General features: G+C 42.5%; 1 protein-coding gene across 2 annotated transcripts in view; it reads left to right on the top strand.

Moving 5' to 3' along the window:
• The window catches only part of si:dkey-16j16.4 (uncharacterized), a 69,100-nt gene that overhangs the window by 10,512 nt on the left and 39,268 nt on the right, over positions 1-19,320 (top strand). Inside the window, exons 2-4 of one of the 2 annotated variants that reach the window (XM_029714083.1) lie at positions 8,411-8,492; positions 8,653-9,161; positions 18,574-18,713. In XM_029714083.1, coding sequence (XP_029569943.1) covers positions 8,411-8,492; positions 8,653-9,161; positions 18,574-18,654 — 672 coding nt within the window. In that variant the 3' untranslated portion in view covers positions 18,655-18,713. Of the gene's footprint in view, positions 1-8,410; positions 8,493-8,652; positions 9,162-18,573; positions 18,714-19,320 lie in introns of those variants that run through there. The other variant, XM_029714082.1, reaches the window with a different exon arrangement.

The raw sequence follows: 19,320 nt of genomic DNA, 5'->3' as shown, positions 1-19,320 counted from the left end.
CAAATGGACCCCTAGCGTTTACTTCCTAAATAATTAGATTCAGTGCATTCAGAAAGTATTCAGACCCCTTGACTTTTTCAACATTTTGTTACGTTACAACCTTATTCTAAAATGTATTAAATAGTTTTTTTACCTTATCAATACCACATAATGAAAAATCGAAAAGGTTTTTAGAAATATTTGCTCATTTATATTTAAACTATGTTAACAGCACATTTTACATAATTATTCAGACCCTTTATGCAGTACTTTGTTGAAGCACCTTTGGCAGCGATTACAGCCTCAAGTCTTCTTGGGTATGATGCTACAAGCTTGGCACACCTGTATTTGGGGAGTTTCTCTCATTCCTCTCTGCAGATCCTCTCAAGCTCTGTCAGGTTGGATGGTGAGTGTTCCTGCACAGCTATTTTCAGGTCTCTCCCGAGATGTTCGATCAGGTTCAAGTCCGGGCTCTTGCTGGGCCACTCAAGGACATTCAGAAACTTGAACCGAAGCCCCTCCTGCGTTGTCTTGGCTGTGTGCTTAGGGTCGTTTTCCTTTTGGAAGGTGAACCTTCGCCCCAGTCTGAGGTCCTGAGCACTCTGGAGTAAGGTTTTCATCAAGGATCTCTCTGTACTTTGCTCAATTCATCTTTGCCTCGATCCTGACTAGTCTCCCAGTCCCTGCCGCTGAAAAACATCCTCATAGCATGATGCTGCCACCACCATGCTTCACCGTAGGGATGGTGCCTGGTTTCCTCCAGATGTGACGCTTGGCATTCATGTAAAAGAGTTCAATCTTGGTTTCATCAGACCAGAGAATCTTGTTTCTAATAGTCTGAGAGTCTTTAGGTGCCTTTTGGGAAACTCCAAGCGGGCTGTCGTGTGCCTTTTACTGAGAAGTGGCTTCCGTCTGGCCACTCTACCATAAAGGCCTGATTGGTGGAGTGCTGCAGAGATGGTTGTCCTTCTGGAAGTTTCTCCCATCTCCACAGAGGAACTCTAGAGCTCTGTCTGAGTGACCATCAGGTTCTTGGTCACCTACCTTACCAAGGAACGTCTCCCCCAGCTCTAGGAAGAGTCATGGTGGTTCCAGACTTCTTCCATTTAATAATGATGTAGGCCACTGTTCTTGGGGACCTTACAGGTGTAGACCTTACAGTGAAATGCTGACTTACAAGCCCTTAACCAACAATGCTTTAAGATGTTGAGAAGAAAAACAAGTTAAGTAAAAATAGAGAAGTAAAAAATAATAATAATAATTTACTAATATTTAAACAGCAGCAGTAAAATAGCAATAGCAATATATACAGACGGTACCAGTACAGAGTCATTGTGCGGGGGCACCGGTTAGTCGAGGTAATTGAGGTAATATGTGGACTTAAAGTGACCATGCATATATAGTAAACAGAGAGTAGCAGCAGTGTAAAAGAGGGGTCTGGGTAGCCCTTTGATTAGCTGTTCAGGAGTCTTATGGCTTGGGGGTAGAAGCTGTTTAGAAGCCTCTTGCGGCCCGGTATTGCTTGCCGTGCGGTAGCAGAGGGAACAGTCTATGACTCGGGTGGCTGGAGTCTTTGACAATTTTTAGGGCCTTCCTCTGCCACCGCAAAGTATAGAGGTGCTGGATGGCGGGAAGCTTGGCCCCAGTGATGTACTGGGCCGTACGCACTACCCTCTATAGTGCCTTGCGGTCGGAGGCCGAGCAGTTGCCATACTAGGCAGTGATGCAACCAGTCAGGATGATCTCGATGTTGCAGCTGTAGAACCTTTTGAGGATCTCAGGACCAATGCCAAATCTTTTCATTCTCCTGAGAGGGAATAGGCTTTGTCGTGCCCTCTTCACAACTGTCTTAGTGTGTTTGGACCATGATAGTTTGTTGGTGATGTGGACACCACCAACTTGAAGCTCTCAACCTGCTCGATCCTCCTTTTCCTGTAGTCCACAAACATCTCCTTTGTCTTGATCACATTGAGGGAGAGGTTGTTGTCCTGCCACCACACGGCCAGGTCTCAGACCTCCTCCCTATAGGCTGTCTCATCGTTGTTGGTGATCAGGCCTACCACTGTTGTGTCATCGGAAAACTTGATTATGGTGTTGGAGTCTTGCCTGGCCATGCAGTCATGAGTGATCAGGGAGTACAGGAGGGGACTGAGCACGCACCCCTGAGGGGCCCCCGTGTTGAGGATCAGTGTGGCGGATGTGTTGTTAACTACCCTTACCACCTGGGGACGGCCGGTCAGGAAGTCCAGGATCCAGTTGCAGAGGGAGGTGTTTAGTCCCAGGGTCCTTAGCTTAGTGATGAGCTTTGAGGGCACTATGGTATTGAATGCTGAGCTGTATTCAATAAATAGCATTCTCACATAGGTGTTCCTTTTGTCCAGGTGGGAAAAGGGCACTGTTGAGTGCAATAGAGATTGCATCATCTGTGGATCTGTTGGGGCGGTATGCAAATTGGAGTGGTCTAGGTTTTCTGGGATAATGGTGTTGTGAGCCATGACCAGCCTTTCAAAGCACTTCATGGCTACAGGCGTGAATGCTATAGGTCGGTAGTCATTTAGGCAGGTTACCTTTGTGTTCTTGGGCACAGGGACAATGATGGTCTGGTTGAAACATGTTGGTATTACAGACTCAGACAGGGAGAGGTTGAACTTGTCAGTGAAGACACTTGCCAGTTGGTCAGCGCATGCTCGGAGTACACGTCCTGGTAATCCGTCTGGCCCTGTGAATGTTGACCTGTTTTAAGGTCTTACTCACATCAGCTACGGAGAACATGATCACACAGTCATCCGGAACAGCTGATGCTCTCAAGCCTGCTTCAGTGTTACTTGCCTCGAAGCGAGGATAGAGTGAATTTAGCTCGTCTGGTGGGCTTGTGTCACTGGGCAGCTTGTGGCTGTGCTTCCCTTTGTAGTCTGTAATAGTTTGCAAGCCCTGCCACATCCGACGATGGTCTGAGCCGGTGTAGTACGATTCAATCTTAGTCCTGTATTGACGCTTTGCCTGTTTGATGGTTCGTCGGAGGGCATAGCGGGATTTCTTATAAGCTTCCGGGTTAGAGTCCTGCTCCTTGAAAGCGGCAGCTCTACCCTTTAGCTCAGTGCAGATTTTTCCTGTAATTCATGGCTTCAGGTTGGGGTATGTAAGTTCAGTCACTGTGGGGACCATGTCATCGATGCACTTATTGATGAAGCCAATGACAGATGTGGTGTACTCCTCAATGCCATTGGAAGAATCCCGGAACATATTCCAGTCTGTGCTAGCAAAACAGTTCTGTAGCTTAGCATCTGCTTCATCTGACCACTTTCTTATTGACCGAGTCACATGTGCTTCCTGCTTTTGTTTTGGTTTGTAAGCAGGAATCAGGAGGACAGAATTATAGTCCGATTTGCCAAATGGAAGGCCAGGGAGGGCGAGGGAGCGCTTTGTACGCGTCTCTGTGTGTGGATTAAAGGTGGTCTAGAGTTTTTTTCCCCTCTGGTTGCACATTTAACATGCAACCTCAAGGGTAAGGGTGGTCCTTGGAAATCAGGATTGTTGGTGCATTTCTTATGCTCAACATAATATGCAAGCAAGAGCCATTTATGTGGCATAATGGCAGTACTAGTTTATAGGCATTTAAGGAGTAACGTTCACTACAGATTTGATCGCTAAGTATACTAAGGGTTTGTCTTTATTGTTACTATTTTCTACATTGTAGAATAATAGTGAAGACATCAAAACTATGAAATAACACATGGAATCATGTAGTAACCAAAAAACTGTTAAACAAAACCAAATATATTTTATATTTCAGATTCTTCAAATAGCCACCCTTTGCCTTGATGACAGCTTTGCACACTCTTGACATTCTCTCAACCAGCTTCATGAGGTATTCACCTGGAATGCATTTCAATAAACAGGTGTGCCTTGTTAGAAATGTCTTTCCTTCTTAATGCGTTTGAGCCAATCAGTTGTGTTGTGACAAGGTAGGGGTGGTATACAGAAGATAGCACTATTAAAATAAAATAGCAAAAATAGCTAGTAAAATAGCAAGTCCATATTATGGCAAGAACAGCTCAAGTAAGCAAAGAGAAACGACAGTCCATGAAAGTTTCTTCAAGTGCAGTCACAAAAACAATCAAGCGCTATGATGAAACTCTCTCATGAGGACCGCCACAGGAAAGGAAGACCCAGAGTTACCTCTGCTGCAGAGGATAAGTTCATTAGAGTTACCAGCCTCAGAAATTGCGGCCCAAATAAATGATTCACAGAGTTCAAGTAAGAGACACATCTCAACATCAACTGTTCAGAAGAGACTGCGTGAATCAGGCCTTCATTGTCGAATTGCTGCAAAGAAACTGTTACTAAAGGACCCCAATAAGAAGAAGAGACTTGCTTGGGCCAAGAAACACGAGCAATGGACATTAGGCCTGTGGAAATCTGTCCTTTGGTCTGATGAGTCCAATTAAGAGATTTTTGGTTCCAACCGCTGTGTCTTTGTGAGACGCAGAGTAGGTGAACGGATGATCTCCGCATGTGTGGTTCCCACCGTGAAGGATGGAGGAGGTGTGATGGTGTGGGGGTGCTTTTCTGGTGATACTGTCTGTGATTTATTTAGATTTTAAGGCACACTTAACCAGCATGGCTACCACAGCATTCTGCCGCGATACGCCCTCCCATCTGGTTTGCACTCAGTGGGACTATAATTTGTTTTTCAACAGGACAATGACCCTACACACCTCCAGGCTGTGTAAGGGCTATTTGACCAAGAAGGAGAGTGATGGAGTGCTGCATCAGATGATCTGGCCTCCACAATCACCCGATCTCAACCCAATTGAGATGGTTTGGGATGAGTTGGAGCGCAGAGTGAAGGACAAGCAGCCAACAAGTGTTCATCATATGTGGGAACTCCTTCAAGACTGTTGGAAAAGCATTCCAAGTGAAGCTGGTTGAGAGAATGTCAAGAGTATGCAATGCTGTCATCATGTAGAAAATAGTAAAATAAAGAAAACCTCTTGAATGAGTTGGTGTCTCCAAACTTTTGACTGGTACTGTATATAAATTAAATCAAATTGCCTAGTACACACACCAAAACTTTTGAAATGTTCAAATAAAACGGGTAATGCACAGAAAAACATGGACAGTCGGTTGCATCACAAATTCAGAACCGCCGGACAGCAACATAATAAACTAAAGCACTGATAATTGGGAACGAGATCAGAATGACTGCTAAGGCTTGATCCATAAATGAAATAATAGGTAGCCTTGCCTACAATACATAAACAATCCATATGTTCCAATCAATAGGCCTGATTAACCTGCCACCAATAACGCACCCACATCCTGAGTCTCTGGTGCCGACACATTTGGAAATCAAAAGATGGTTTAGTATTTAGTTTAAAAGTTCTGACAATGGGCTCTGTGAGACCCATGGGGCGGCACACAATTGGCCCAGCGTCGTCTGGGTTAGGGGAGGGTTTGGCCGGCAGGGATGTCCCATCACGCTCTAGCGACTCCTGTGGTGGGACGGGCGCAATGCACGCTGACACGGTCTCCAGGTGTACAGTGTTTCCTCCAACACATTGGTGCGGCTGGCTTCCGGGTTAAGCGGGCATTGTGTCAAGAAGCAGTGCGACTTGGCTGGGTTGTGTTTCGGAGGAAGCACGGCTCTCGACCTCGACAAGACTGTAACTACCAATTGGATACCACGAAAAGGGGGTAAAAAATAAATAAATACAAAAAACCTCTGACTTGAACAATAAAAAATGTTCAATGAGAAAACAGAAATCCAATTAGGGTAAAACATTTTTCTAAAGACTTCTGTTTTAAAGATGTAGCTTACAATGCAATACTCTTGATCATTCTAAGGAGAACAAAAACTACTTACCCTACATTTGAACGGCACCGCAGAAGCTTCGCTATTCGGCATCTTCCCAATTAAGTAGCCTAGTTTTATAGTTTGGCTACTTAAAGAGAATTAGGGCCTATCACTCGCAACCCACCTTTTCCAATGCGTTATGGAAAAGTGTGCATCGAATTGTACTAGATGAAGAGACGAAATAAGTATAACATCCTGGCATTTAAACTATACTCGATTATTGAAAATTCACATACTATTAAACATAATATTGTCGCATACGAAGAATGCGTAATGCACGATTGCGTTGTTTCCCACTATTTGTTGATTTCAGTAGCCCAATCCCCATTTGACGTGTTGTCTAAGCCGAAATTAGTATGACATCCGGGCAATTTAAGTATACAACATTTTTATAAATGTTGCATACTATTAAACATTTTTTTTTCGGCCCACTATTTAAGATGCAAGTATGGGTATTCGGATACTGCCAACGTTCCCTCAACTGTTACAAACTGTTCCCTCAACTGTTGCACGAACCCACACCATAAAAGTAATTAACAAGAAACTCTGTCATACTCAGACAAGCATCAACAGTTCACTGTGCACTGCACATAACATTGATGTCCTTTACAAGAGTACCTTCTGATACTACATGCTCAACACAGGTATCATGGCTCATGGTTTGAGAGAAAAACATCTATTCAAATCCATACAGTCACACCTTAGTCATGAAAACCCCATTTAAAATTAAACATGTTCATGGTCCAGTTATTTGAACCCTGTTGTGGTTTGAGTTGCTCAGATAAAACAAATACCCGTTTATCCAGTGTGGGGAGGAAGTATGTAACATAGATAGGGAGACTAAGTTGGACTGCAAAGAGATAAGTAGCCTACCCCAGTCATACACACACTGAAGCACTTTGTTGCTTGACAGTATGCTAGTTGCTTGTATACCTTTTAAGTGCAATGTAAATGCGTGTGTGCATGTGTGTTTGTGGACTATTGTGTTTGTGTGGTTGTGTACCCTCTCTTTCACCTGCTGTCCTTATAAGTGATTAATACCAGCTTCCCTGAATTGCCCTGGGGGCAGAGCGAGGCCAAATAGTTAAGTCAACATGCAACGTCACTGTTATGTTGGCTCATCCTCTTGCCTCTGACAATAGTGTCTGACTTGCTCCAAGACTGACACACCCTTTACCTTTAACCTGGACTTGAGCCCTTAACCCTTTGCTTGAGGTAGAAGTTGCCCCTAAAATTGATCTAGGATCAGATTACCCTACCCCCGATCCTTAATGGGAAGAGAAAAATACTATCAGTCTCCCACACAAGCCAATGTGGTGCTAGTGGGTGATGTCATGGAGATAGAAAGGGCAATGGCAGTGAGGTTGGTGTGCTCTCTACTGTGGCTGTCGATGTAAAGAATTGATCGAGAACTATACTGTATACTGCTTCAAATTATAATAAAAGGCAATATTAATTATTATAACCGTTATTGCACCATTTGTACTTCGCTAAGTTAGTAGTGGAAATAGTTTGATTGATGGTGTGAACATTTGTAAAGATATTTGATCAGGATTAGGCTAAAGATATTTCATAGCTAGATACAGTATAGCCTGTATTTTGATACTGATAGGGAAGTAAGAGTACTATGTAGTGTACAGTGAACCAGTCACATTGTTCAACATTCAAAATTGTGTCCTACAATGTCATAGTGAACTCTGAATGCACCCCAGTTGTATATAGTAGAAGTGGACGCTGCCTGCTGGAGTAGGACTTGAGGCCCTGGTTCCTTTCTCTTGCACTCTCTTTCTCCTTCGCTCTGTTTGAAGTGCTTCAGTAGGAAGGGGAGGCATTGTGTGTGTGCATGTGTGTGTGAGCGCAGATGGCAGCTGCTCTGCCTCAGTGTGGTAATTACTGTGTGTGTGGCGTGTTACTTAACTCTTAGTGCTGCACTCTGCTGGGTGTCTACTGTTGTTGTCGTTGACCCCTCAAAAAGGAACTGCTCTTAAAGGGGCAATCTGGGACTTGGAAATTGCCAAGAGCTGACAAGAGTTTACACTGAACTGAAGTGGCTAGATTGACCAGGCCTAGATTTAAGCTTTTTGTAAATGTTATCCCTCTTCCAAATTCCAATTTGAGAGTGAGGAATTTTCCAGGAAATAAAGCCGTTTGGCCAAGTTTGGGTGTTAGCATGATGTGCACGTTATATGCGAAACAGAGTTGCCCTAATCTTGACCTTTTGCACAATTTCTCTAACACAATGTTTATTTGAGTCTTCAGATAAAATGATGTTAGTTGAGAATTATGTCAGTGGGCCACCCTGTTGCTTAGTGATGCTGTTGCGCTAGCTGTAGAGATGTGAGGCAAGTGGAATGGTGATTTGGTAAAGATACTGCTTCCTAGTTGCTTCATAGTTGCAATGATATGAACCTGGGTATTTCGTCTAATAATTACGCTACTTGTCGACCTAACCTAGCAAAGCCCCAAAGAGTGTCTTGTACTGATGCTAACTGTATGCTATCACATGTAGGAAGTTGAGGGACAAGCCATATGTTGCCCAATTAAATAGTTATCCTTTAACCCTTTCCCTTCTAGATTTCCTACCATGGCAGTGGGGAGGGAGTGGAGAGCGACGATTCCGAGGGGGAGAACCAGGAGCTTGCACAGATTGACAGAGGTATGTGGCCTGCCTGCTCAAACCAACCCAAGTCTTCTATGTACAAGATGGTCATTTAGCAGATAAAGCAACTTTCAGTTTACACAGTATAGAAATAGACAAGCTTGTCGCTATCTCTGCCTCTTCACCTTTGACATGTGCTCTTGGTCACCCCCCTCAGAGAGGCGGCGGAACTGCGGCCTCACCCCTCTGGCCACCAGCCAGCAGCACAATCAGGGTCCCCTATCTCCGGCACGCCTCCATCACCTACGCCTCCTTCTAGACCCGACTCTGGACCGTCACTCGTCTGAAGAAGAGCTGGAGCGAATCAGCCACGGCGTTGGAGACGGCGGGAAGTGGACGCTGCACCATCGCCACGGTGACCACCACAGCAGTGCCTCCAGCGACGAGGAGGTGTGGGACCTGTGTGGCTGCGGCCCGGTTGCAGCATCCTTGGAGCCTGGGACTTGCCTGGCCGCTTCCACCAGCCCGGTGCTCTTTAGCTCTAGCCCACCTCGCAGCCTCAAGCCACCGCCTCCAATTAAGCTCCAGTTCCAGGGGGTGCAGCCTGCTGCCAAGCCTATCATCTTGACCCACTTCGACCAGTCGGCGGCTCCCTATAGGAAACACAGGCAAAGCTACGGGGGAGAGCTGGGGAGGCCAAGTCTGGACCTGGAGAAAATGCAACAGGTTAGTGCCATTACGTTGTGTCTACTGTTCTTGAATAGTGACCGTTAGCATAGCATTGTTCATCCTCCAATCAGCATCCCGTGTTGTGGTTTGGGTAGCATCTCAAATGTATTTGGCAATCATTGACCCAGCTATGTGATTCTTTCTACGAATTGAGTGCCTTTTGGGAAGTGTAATTTTGTCCAGAATTACTATTTATTTCACCAAATAATTATATTCTGACATGTTCAGAAATTAAAATAAATAAAAAGTGACACGGTTTATTGTAACAGGGATGATGACATCTTAAATCAGCCATTAACATTACTCCCCTTGTGACAGGGGGAATGGAAGCTTGTTGTGTGCAACACTGAGGGGAAATTGAATGCAAGCTTCACAGCAGCATTGTAACTTAAAACATTTCTAGCCTATCTGTCTATGGGTAACAGCCAGGGTTTTCCACCACAAAACTAAATTTACCTCATTGGCTAGCAAGCTAACAACCTGGTTACTTTACCAGTATATTCAAACCTTTGGGGGAACAGAAAGAAATGTAAAGGGATAGCTTCTTCAGGAGATCAATGATCATAGCAATGAATGAATGACTAATCTATTGCATGTCTTCATCACAAACGAACCTGACGTTTTTAAAGAGACAGTTTTCTGTGCAACGCATCTCAATATGAAAATAGTGCTTTTACACAGTGTAGTCATTTACAACATTAACATTGTCTACACTGTATTTCTGATCACTTTGATGTTATTTTAATGGACAAAAAATGTGTTTTTCTTTCAAAAACAAGGACATTTCTAAGTGACCCCAAATTTATGAACGGTAGTGTATATTGCTCAGATTGTATGAAGTACACTGTGGAACTAGGCCATACTGTAGGGTAGCCTTGTACCACCTGCCAGTAAGACTATAATTCATTACATTGAGCTTGGGATTAGTTTAAGGGGCACAATAGCATTCCCCCTGTGCGCACACACACAGACACACACACACACACTCCATGGCTGGGCGCTTGCCACCTCGGTGGTCCGGAGAGATGGAGAGGGTGGCACGGACGGCAGATGTCTGCCCTCGTTTCTCACAAAAGCCAGTGAGTGAGGCAAAGATGGAGGGGTGGAGGTAGAAGGAGTGAATGAAATAAATGGAAAATGCAGACTAATGAGTCACAGAGAAGCTGGTCCAGTGATGGTTAAAATCCAATAGCCACATTGGCCGAGGCTAGGATATTGGAAGTGTGTGTATGCGCCTGTGTGTAGGGTAGGGTTTGAGAGGTCCATATGTCCATGGGTGTTTTTGGAAAAAGGGAACAGATGAGAGACAGCGGGCAGCAGTGAGAAGGACTAGGGTGTGTGCATATTTTTGTGTGTGTGTGTGTGTGTGTGTGTGTGTGTGTGTGTGTGTGTGTGTGTGTGTGTGTGTGTGTGTGTGTGTGTGTGTGTGTGTGTCTGCATCTTTATGTGTGTATGTGAGCTCGGACAAGTGGAATGGGAGGTATTGGAGGGAATACAATAGAGCTGCCAGACAGTACTCTCCCATTAACCCTTTAGCTGGGCAACTCCAAGTCTATGTCCCTGGCCAAAAGTCGTGCACTATAGGCCTGGGAATAGGGTGCCATTTGGGATGCAGAGTTAGTCTCCAAATTACCCATCTGAACAACTTTCTAGACTTCTTACCTCCTCCCTATCAAACGTTCTCAACCTCTGTTTTCTCTTTCATGTCACAACAGTCTAAAAAGTAATTTCCTGCCTCTCAACCTTTCTCTTTGTTTTCTTTCACACAAACAACTCTATTTACAGTGGACCACACACTTAAATCAAACAGTTCTCATCATGCTTGGATAGCCGTTGATTACAGGCTGCTTATAGCCGTAATAGGCACATTTTCGACTAACCTTTACATCTCGATACTTTCTTTGTTCTCAACTTGGAAGACAGTGGTGTCTTCTAAACTTCCATCACTAGTTGCAGGTAGAACGTAACATGTTTTTTAAATGTTTGCACCATTTCTGCTACATTAAATAATCCGACAATGTATCCACCTGCACCTAGCGATATAAGTTTATAAATAAGCCAAACACCTCAACAATTACTAGTAGTAGCACCTTTGCAATAGATTGGAAGGAAAAACAAGTTCAAAGATGATTATTTTTTTATTTCACCTTTATTTAACCAGGTAGGACAGTTGAGAGCAAGTTCTCGTTTACAACTGCGACCTGGCCAAGATAAAGCAAAGCAGTGTGACAAAAACAACAACAGAGTTACACATGGGATAAACAAACGTACAGTCAATAACACAATAGAAAAATCGATAAATATGGTGTGCAAATGTAGTAAGATTAGGGAGGTAAGGCAATAAATAGGCCATAGTGGCGAAATAATTACAATTTAGCATTATAACTGGAGTGATAGATGTGCAGATGATGATGTGCAAGTAGAGATACTGGGGTGCAAAAGAGCAAAAATAAATAAGAATATGGGGATGAGGTAGTTGGGTGGGCTATTTTCAGATGGGCTGTGTACAGGTGCAGTGATTGGTAAGCGGCTCTGACAGCTGAAGATTAAAGTTAATGAGGTAGATATAAGTCTCCAGCTTCAGTGATTTTTGCAATTCGTTCCAGTCATTGGCAGCAGAGAACTGGAAGGAAAGGCAGCCAAAGGAGGAGTTGGCTTTGACCAGTGAAATATACCTGCTGGAGCGTGTGCTAAGGGTGGGTGTTGCTATGGTGACCAGTGAGCTGAGATAATATTTTTTTATTTTTTTATTTAACTAGACAGGTCAGTTAAGAACAAATTCCTATTTTCAATTACGACCTAGGAACATTCTGCCTTGTTCAGGGGCAGAATGACCAATTGTTTTACCTTGTCAGCTCGGGGATTCAGTCTTGCAACCTTTCGGTTACTAGTCCAAAGCTCTAACCACTAGGCTACCTGCCGCTATGCGCGTGCTATGGGTGGGTGCTGCTATGGTGACCAGTGAGCTGAGATAAGGCGGGGCTTTACCTAGCAAAGATTTATAGATGACCTGGAGCCAGTGGGTTTGGCCTCGAATATGAAGCGAGGGCCAGCCAGCCAACAAGCGCATACAGGTCGCAGTGGTGGGTAGCATATGGGGCTTTGGTGACAAAACGGATGGCACTGTGATAAACCACATCCAATTTGCTGAGTAGAGTGTTGGAGGCTATTTTGTAAATGACATCGCCGAAGTCAAGGATCGGTAGGATAGTCAGTTTTACGAGGGTATGTTTAGCCGTATGAGTGAAGGAGGCTTTGTTGCGAAATAGGAAGCCAATTAAAGATTTAATTTTGGATTGGAGATGCTTAATGTGAGTCTGGAAGGAGAGTTTACAGTCTAACCAGACACCTAGGTATTTGTAGTTGTCCATTCTAAATCAGAACCATCCAGATTAGAGGTCGACCGATTATGATTTTTCAACGCCGATACCGATTATACGCCAATACCAATTAACCTCTCTAGGGTAGGTGGCACCAAATCGTCCCACCTACGTAACAGCCAGTGGAATCCTGTGGCGCGTTATTCAAATACCTTAGAAATGCTATTACTTCAATTTCTCAAACATATGACTATTTTACAGCATTTTAAAGACAAGACTCTCGTTAATCTAACCACACTGTCCGATTTCAAAAAAGCTTTACAACGAAAGCAAAACATTAGATTATGTCAGCAGAGTACCCAGCCAGAAATAATCAGACACCCATTTTTCAAGCTAGCATATAATGTCACAAAAACCCAGAAGACAGCTAAATGCAGCACTAACCTTTGATGATCTTCATCAGATGACACACCTAGGACATTATGTTATACAATACATGCATGTTTTGTTCAATCAAGTTCATATTTATATAAAAAACCAGCTTTTTACATTAGCATGTGACGTTCAGAACTAGCATTCCCACCAAACACTTCCGGTGAATTTACTAAATTACTCACCATAAACATTCACAAAAAACATAACAATTATTTTAAGAATTATAGATACAGAACTCCTTTATGCAATCGCGGTGTCCGATTTTAAAATAGCTTTTCGGTGAAAGCACATTTTGCAATATTCTGAGTAGATAGCCCGGCCATCACAGGCTAGCTATTTTGACACCCACCAAGTTTGGTACTCACCAAACTCAGATTTACTATAAGAAAAATTGGATTACCTTTGCTGTTCTTCGTCAGAATGCACTCCCAGGACTTCTACTTCAACAACAAATGTTGGTTTGGCTCCAAATAATCCATAGTTATATCCAAATAGCGGCGTTTTGTTCGTGCTTTCAAGACACTATCCGAAGGGTGACGCGCCGGCGCATATCGTGACAAAAAAATTCAAAATATTCCATTACTGTACTTCGAAGCATGTCAAACGCTGTTTAAAATCAATGTTTATGCGAGACTGAAAATGTAAAATGGACTCTCCACGTGCACGCGCACGCCCGTTTCATTGTTCTCAGATCAACCACTATCCAAATGCGCTACTGTTTTTCAGCCTGGGACTGCAGAGTCATCATTCAACGTTCTGGCGCCTTCTGAGAGCCTATGGGAGCCTTAGAAAGTGTCACGTTACAGCAGAGATCCTCTGTTTTCAATAAAGAGGCTAAAGAATGCCAAGAAATGGTCAGAGAGGGCGCTTCCTGTTTGGAATCTTCTCAGGTTTTGGCCTGCCATATGAGTTCTGTTATTCTCACAGACACCATTCAAACAGTTTTAGAAACTTTAGGGTGTTTTCTATCCATATCAAACAATTATATGCATATTCTAGTTTCTGGGCAGGAGTAATAAACAGATTAAATCGGGTACGTTTTTTATCCGGCCGTGAAAATACTGCCCCCTATCCATAACAGGTTAACTTCCTGACTGATGTCTTGAGATTTTGCTTCAATACATACACCTAATTTTCTTTCCTCATGAAGCCATCTATTTTGTGAAGTGCACCAGTCCCTCCTGCAGCAAAGCACCCCACAACATGATGCTGCCAGCCCCGTAATTCACGGTTGGGATGGTGTTCTTCGGCTTGCAAGCCTCCCCCTTTTTCCTCCAAACATAACGATTGTCATTATGGCCAAACAGTTCTATTTTTGTTTCATCAGACCAGAGGACATTTCTCCAAAAAGTATGATCTTTGTCCCCATGTACAGTTTCAAACTGTAGTCTGGCTTTTTTATGGCGGTTTTGGAGCAGTGGCTTCTTCCTTGCTGAGCGGCCTTTCAGGTTATGTCGATATAGGACTCGTTTTACTGTGGATATAGATACTTTTGTACCTGTTTCCTCCAGCATCTTCACAAGGTCCTTTACTGTTGTTCTGGGATTGATTTGCACTTTTCGCACCAAAGTACGTTCATCTCTAGGAGACAGAACGCGTCTCCTTCCTGAGTGGAATGACGGCTGCGTGGTCCCATGGTGTTTATACTTGCGTACTATTGTTTGTACAGATGAATGTGGTAACTTTAGGCGTTTGGAAATTGCTCCCAAGGATGAACCAGACTTGTGGAGGTCTACAGTTTCTTTTCTGAGGTCTTGGCTGATTTCTTTTGATTTCCCATGATGTCAAGCAAAGAGGCACTGAGTTTGAAGGTATGTCTTGAACTACATCTACAGGTACACCTCCAATTGACTCATATGTTGTCAATTAGCCTATCAGAAGCTTCTAAAGCCATGACATCATTTTCTGGAATTTCGAAGCTGTTTAAAGACACAGTCAACTTAGTGTTCGTAAACTTCTGACCCACTGTATTTGTGATAGTGAATTATAAGTGAAATAATCTGTCTGTAAACAATTGTTGTAAAAATTACTTGTGTCATGCACAAAGTTGATGTCCTAACCAACTTGCCAAAACTATAGTTTGTTAACAAGAAATTTGTGGAGTGGTTGAAAAACGGGTTTTAATGACTCCAACCTAAGTGTATGTAAACTTCCGACTTCAACTGTATATTTGAGTTTAACCATAATATTTGTTGTAAAATTTGTCCTGTTTTTTCTGGTGGATTAAACTGAAATTTCAGTCAACTTTCTATTGCTTGTTTTAAAAATAGCGATATTTTGGAGATTATTTCATTTTCAAATAACCGAAAGTGAGAGGTTGTAATCTGAATAAAGGGGAAAAGGTCATTCATGAACATGGGGTGAGACATTCTTACTAATCTGCTAGAGAACCAGTTTGGATTTAAGTATAGCTTTTGTATGACTGAAGATTTTAGTGAGAGGTCTAATGCTTTAATATTTTATCATTTCTGCCCTCTGAAATCATAATCAGTACATAAATAGGCCCGTTTAATTTTGTTTGTCTTACCATTCCAAATACAATGTCATATTTTTTGCTCATATATGTTAAAAACAAGTCGCTAGGCCATAAGCAAACTGGTATATGACTAAAGAGTTAATCAGGGTGATTTTTCCTTTCAATGGTAGCAAGACCGTATTTTTTTTTTGCTAACTTTCTATTAAAATGTATCGTGGTGAGATCATTTCTTTCTTTTGGGATATGAATACCGAGTATGTCCACTTCACCGTCAGACCACTTTATTGCAAAACTGCACGGTAGTGTAAAAGTTGTATTTTTTTGTGATCCAACCAATAATTTGGTGGTAATCCAGAGAGGTTAGAAACATTATCTAGATCCTTTATGAGGCTGTGGAGGGATCCAAATTGTGGATTTAAAAGAACATGAATCATTAGTGTACAGTCGTGGCCAAAAGTTTTGAGAATGACACAAATATTAATTTTCACAAAGTCTGCTGCCTCAGTTTGTATGATGGCAATTTGCATATACTCCAGAATGTTATGAAGAGTGAGCAGATGAATTGTAATTAATTGCAAAGTCCCTCTTTGCCATGCAAATGAACTGAATCCCCAAAAAACATTTCCACTGCATTTCAGCCCTGCCAAAAAAGGACCAGCTGACATCATGTCAGTGATTCTCTCATTAACACAGGTGTGAGTGTTGACGAGGACAAGGCTGGAGATCACTCTGTCATGCTGATTGAGGTCGAATAACAGACTGGAAGCTTCAAAATGAGGGTGGTGCTTGGAATCATTGTTCTTCCTCTGTCAAACATGGTTATCTGCAAGGAAACACATGCCGTCATCATTGCTTTGCACAAAAAGAGCTTCACAGGCAAGGATATTGCTGCCAGTAAGATTTCACCTAAATCAACCATTTATCGTATCATCAAGAACTTCAAGGAGAGCGGTTCAATTGTTGTGAAGAAGGCTTCAGGGCGCCCAAGAAAGTCCAGCAAGCGCCAGGACCGTCTCCTAAAGTTGATTCAGCTGTGGGATCGGGGCACCACTAGTATAGAGCTTGCTCAGGAATGGCAGTAGGCAGGTGTGAGTGCATCTGCACGCACAGTGAGGCGAAGACTTTTGGAGGATGGCCTGGTGTCAAGAAGGGCAGTAAAGAAGCCACTTCTCTCCAGGATAAACACGGTAGTGAGAGACTGATATTCTGCAAAAGGTACAGGGATTGGACTGCTGAGGACTGGGGTAAAGTCATTTTCTCTGATGAATCCCCTTTCCGATTGTTTGGGGCATCCGGAAAAAAGCTTGTCCGGAGAAGACAAGGTGAGCGCTACCATCAGTCCTGTGTCATGCCAACAGTAAAGCATCCTGAGACCATTCATGTGTGGAGTTGCTTCTCAGCCAAGGGAGTGGGCTCACTCACAATTTTGCCTAAGAACACAGCCATGAATAAAGAATGGTACCAACACATCCTCCGAGAGCAACTTCTCCCAACCATCCAGGAACAGTTTGGTGATGAACAATGCCTTTTCCAGCATGATGGAGCACCTTGCCATAAGGCAAAAGTGATAACTAAGTGGCTCGGGAACAAAACATCGATATTTTGGGTCCATGGCCAGGAAACTCCCCAGACCTTAATCCCATTGAGAATTTGTGGTCAATCCTCAAGAGGCAGGTGGACAAACAAAACCACACAAATTCTGACAAAGTCCAAGCATTGATTATGCAAGAATGGGCTGCCATCAGTCAGGATGTGGCCCAGAAGTTAATTGACAGCATGCCAGGGCGGATTGCAGAGGTCTTGAAAAAGAAGTGTCCACACTGCAAATATTGACTCTTTGCATCAACTTCATGTAATTGTCAATAAAAGCCTTTGACACTTATGAAATGCTTGTAATTATACTTCAGTATTCATAGTAACATCTGACAAAAATATATAAAGACACTTTGTGGAAATTAATATTTGTGTCATTCTCAAAACCTTTGGCCACGACTGTACAATGACACCTTCGTTTTTAAGTCCTGGATTTCTAGCCCCTTGATATTATTGTTGGATCTGATTTGAATAGCTAACATTTCAATGGCCATAATAAATAGATATGCCAATAGTGGACAACCTTGTTTTACTCCTCTGGACAGTTTAAAACTTCCTGAGAAGTTGACATTATTTACTATTTTACACCTAGGGTTACTATACATAACTTTAACCCATTGTATAAGAGATTCTCCAAAATGTAAATATTCCAGGCATTTATATATAAATTACATTTACATTACATTACATTTGTAATATGTAATATATAAATTCCTGTTGTACTTTATCAAAAGCCTTTTAAAATTCAGCTATGAATACCAGGCCTGGTTTCCCAGATTTCTCATAGTGTTCTATTGTTTCCAGTACTTATATTATCTCCAATATATCGTCCATGTAAAAAACCTGTCTGATTAGGATTAATAATTTCCAACAATACCATTTTAATTCTAAAATTGGTATACCTCAACTGGTATGCCATCCAGCCCTGGAGTTTTCCCAGACTTAAAGGCTTTAATTGCATGTTCCTCCTCTGTAATTTGGCCTTCACATGAGTCTTTCTGTATAGCTGTTGATTTTACATTATTAATAGAAAAAAATCCTTACACTGAACCACGGTCAGTGGAGATGGAAGAGACTGAAACAAAAACATATGCGTAAAGTACTTTGCTTCCTCTTTCAAAATATTGTTTGGTGAATTGTTTGGTTTCAGTCAATTATTTTTGGTAGCATTTATATTTTGAAGATTAATAAAATGCACCAAATTCTTTTCCCCATATTCCATTACACTTGCTCTTTCTTGAATAAGTTCCTCCATTTCCTTTTGTATTCTATGCCTCTATGGTACAGTTTTTATTACTATCTATCTGTACCGTTAGTCCCTCCATTTCCTTTCTTTATATGAACTCTTTTGATCTAAATTGTATTTGTTTTAAAGATGAGTATTGAATTGCACGGCCTCTAAAGGCACATTTTGTCACACCCTGAGCTGTTTCACCTGTCTTTTTGCTTGTCTCCATCCCATTCCAGGTGTTGCCCATCTTCCCATTATCCCCTGTGTATTTATACCTGTGTTCTCTGTTTTTCTGTTGCCAGTTCGTCTTGTCAGGTCTTACCAACGTTCTCTCCCACCTTCCTGTTTCTCTAGTTCTGTTTCCTAGTTTTTCCCGGTTCTGACCATTCTGCCTGCCCTGACCCCGTGCCTGCCTGCCGTCCTGTACCTGCCTGACTCTGACCTGATCACGAACCTCTGCCTGCCCTCGACCTGCCCTTTGCCTGCCCCGTGTTTCTAATAAATCATCTGAGAACTGTACTATCCTTCTCCCGTGTCTGCATCTGGGTCACATCCTGAGTTGTGATACATTTAAAAGTGTCCCATACAATAAGGGGATCTTCTGTACCTATGTTATGTTTGAAAAAGTCTGTTATAAATTCTTCTATCCTAGTTAAAAGAAGTTGTCATCCAATTAAATTTGATTACATTTCCAATATCCTTGCCCATGTGGAAGTTCTGTAAGAGTGATTTAAAAGCCAAAAATTTGATGGTGTGACATATTCTGACCCCTATCAACACTTTTTAAACTTTTGTTTATTTTGGCAAACAATTATTGTGATTCATCCTGTAATGTCCTTAACATCATTACCCCATAGCAACAGATTTGGGATACACACACAGTCACAGACACACACACACAGACACTCATACACAGGGGTTGGGGACCATTCCATTATGATAGGGCAATGAATTTATTTATTTTAAAATGTCCATCCCATTTTTTGGTGTCTTTACTTCTTATCCACTGGCTCATGCTTATCCGAATCAATTGCTCAGATGTGGCACGGGCCATTGTCTGTAGTATCCCATTCATACGAAAATGTTTTTCCGCCAACTTTA

The sequence above is a fragment of the Salmo trutta genome, chromosome 25, assembly GCF_901001165.1.
Source record: "Salmo trutta chromosome 25, fSalTru1.1, whole genome shotgun sequence".
Lineage (NCBI taxonomy): Eukaryota > Metazoa > Chordata > Actinopteri > Salmoniformes > Salmonidae > Salmo > Salmo trutta.
The sequence above is the reverse complement of the archived record's forward strand: the minus strand, read 5'-3'. Positions and strand labels throughout refer to the sequence as shown.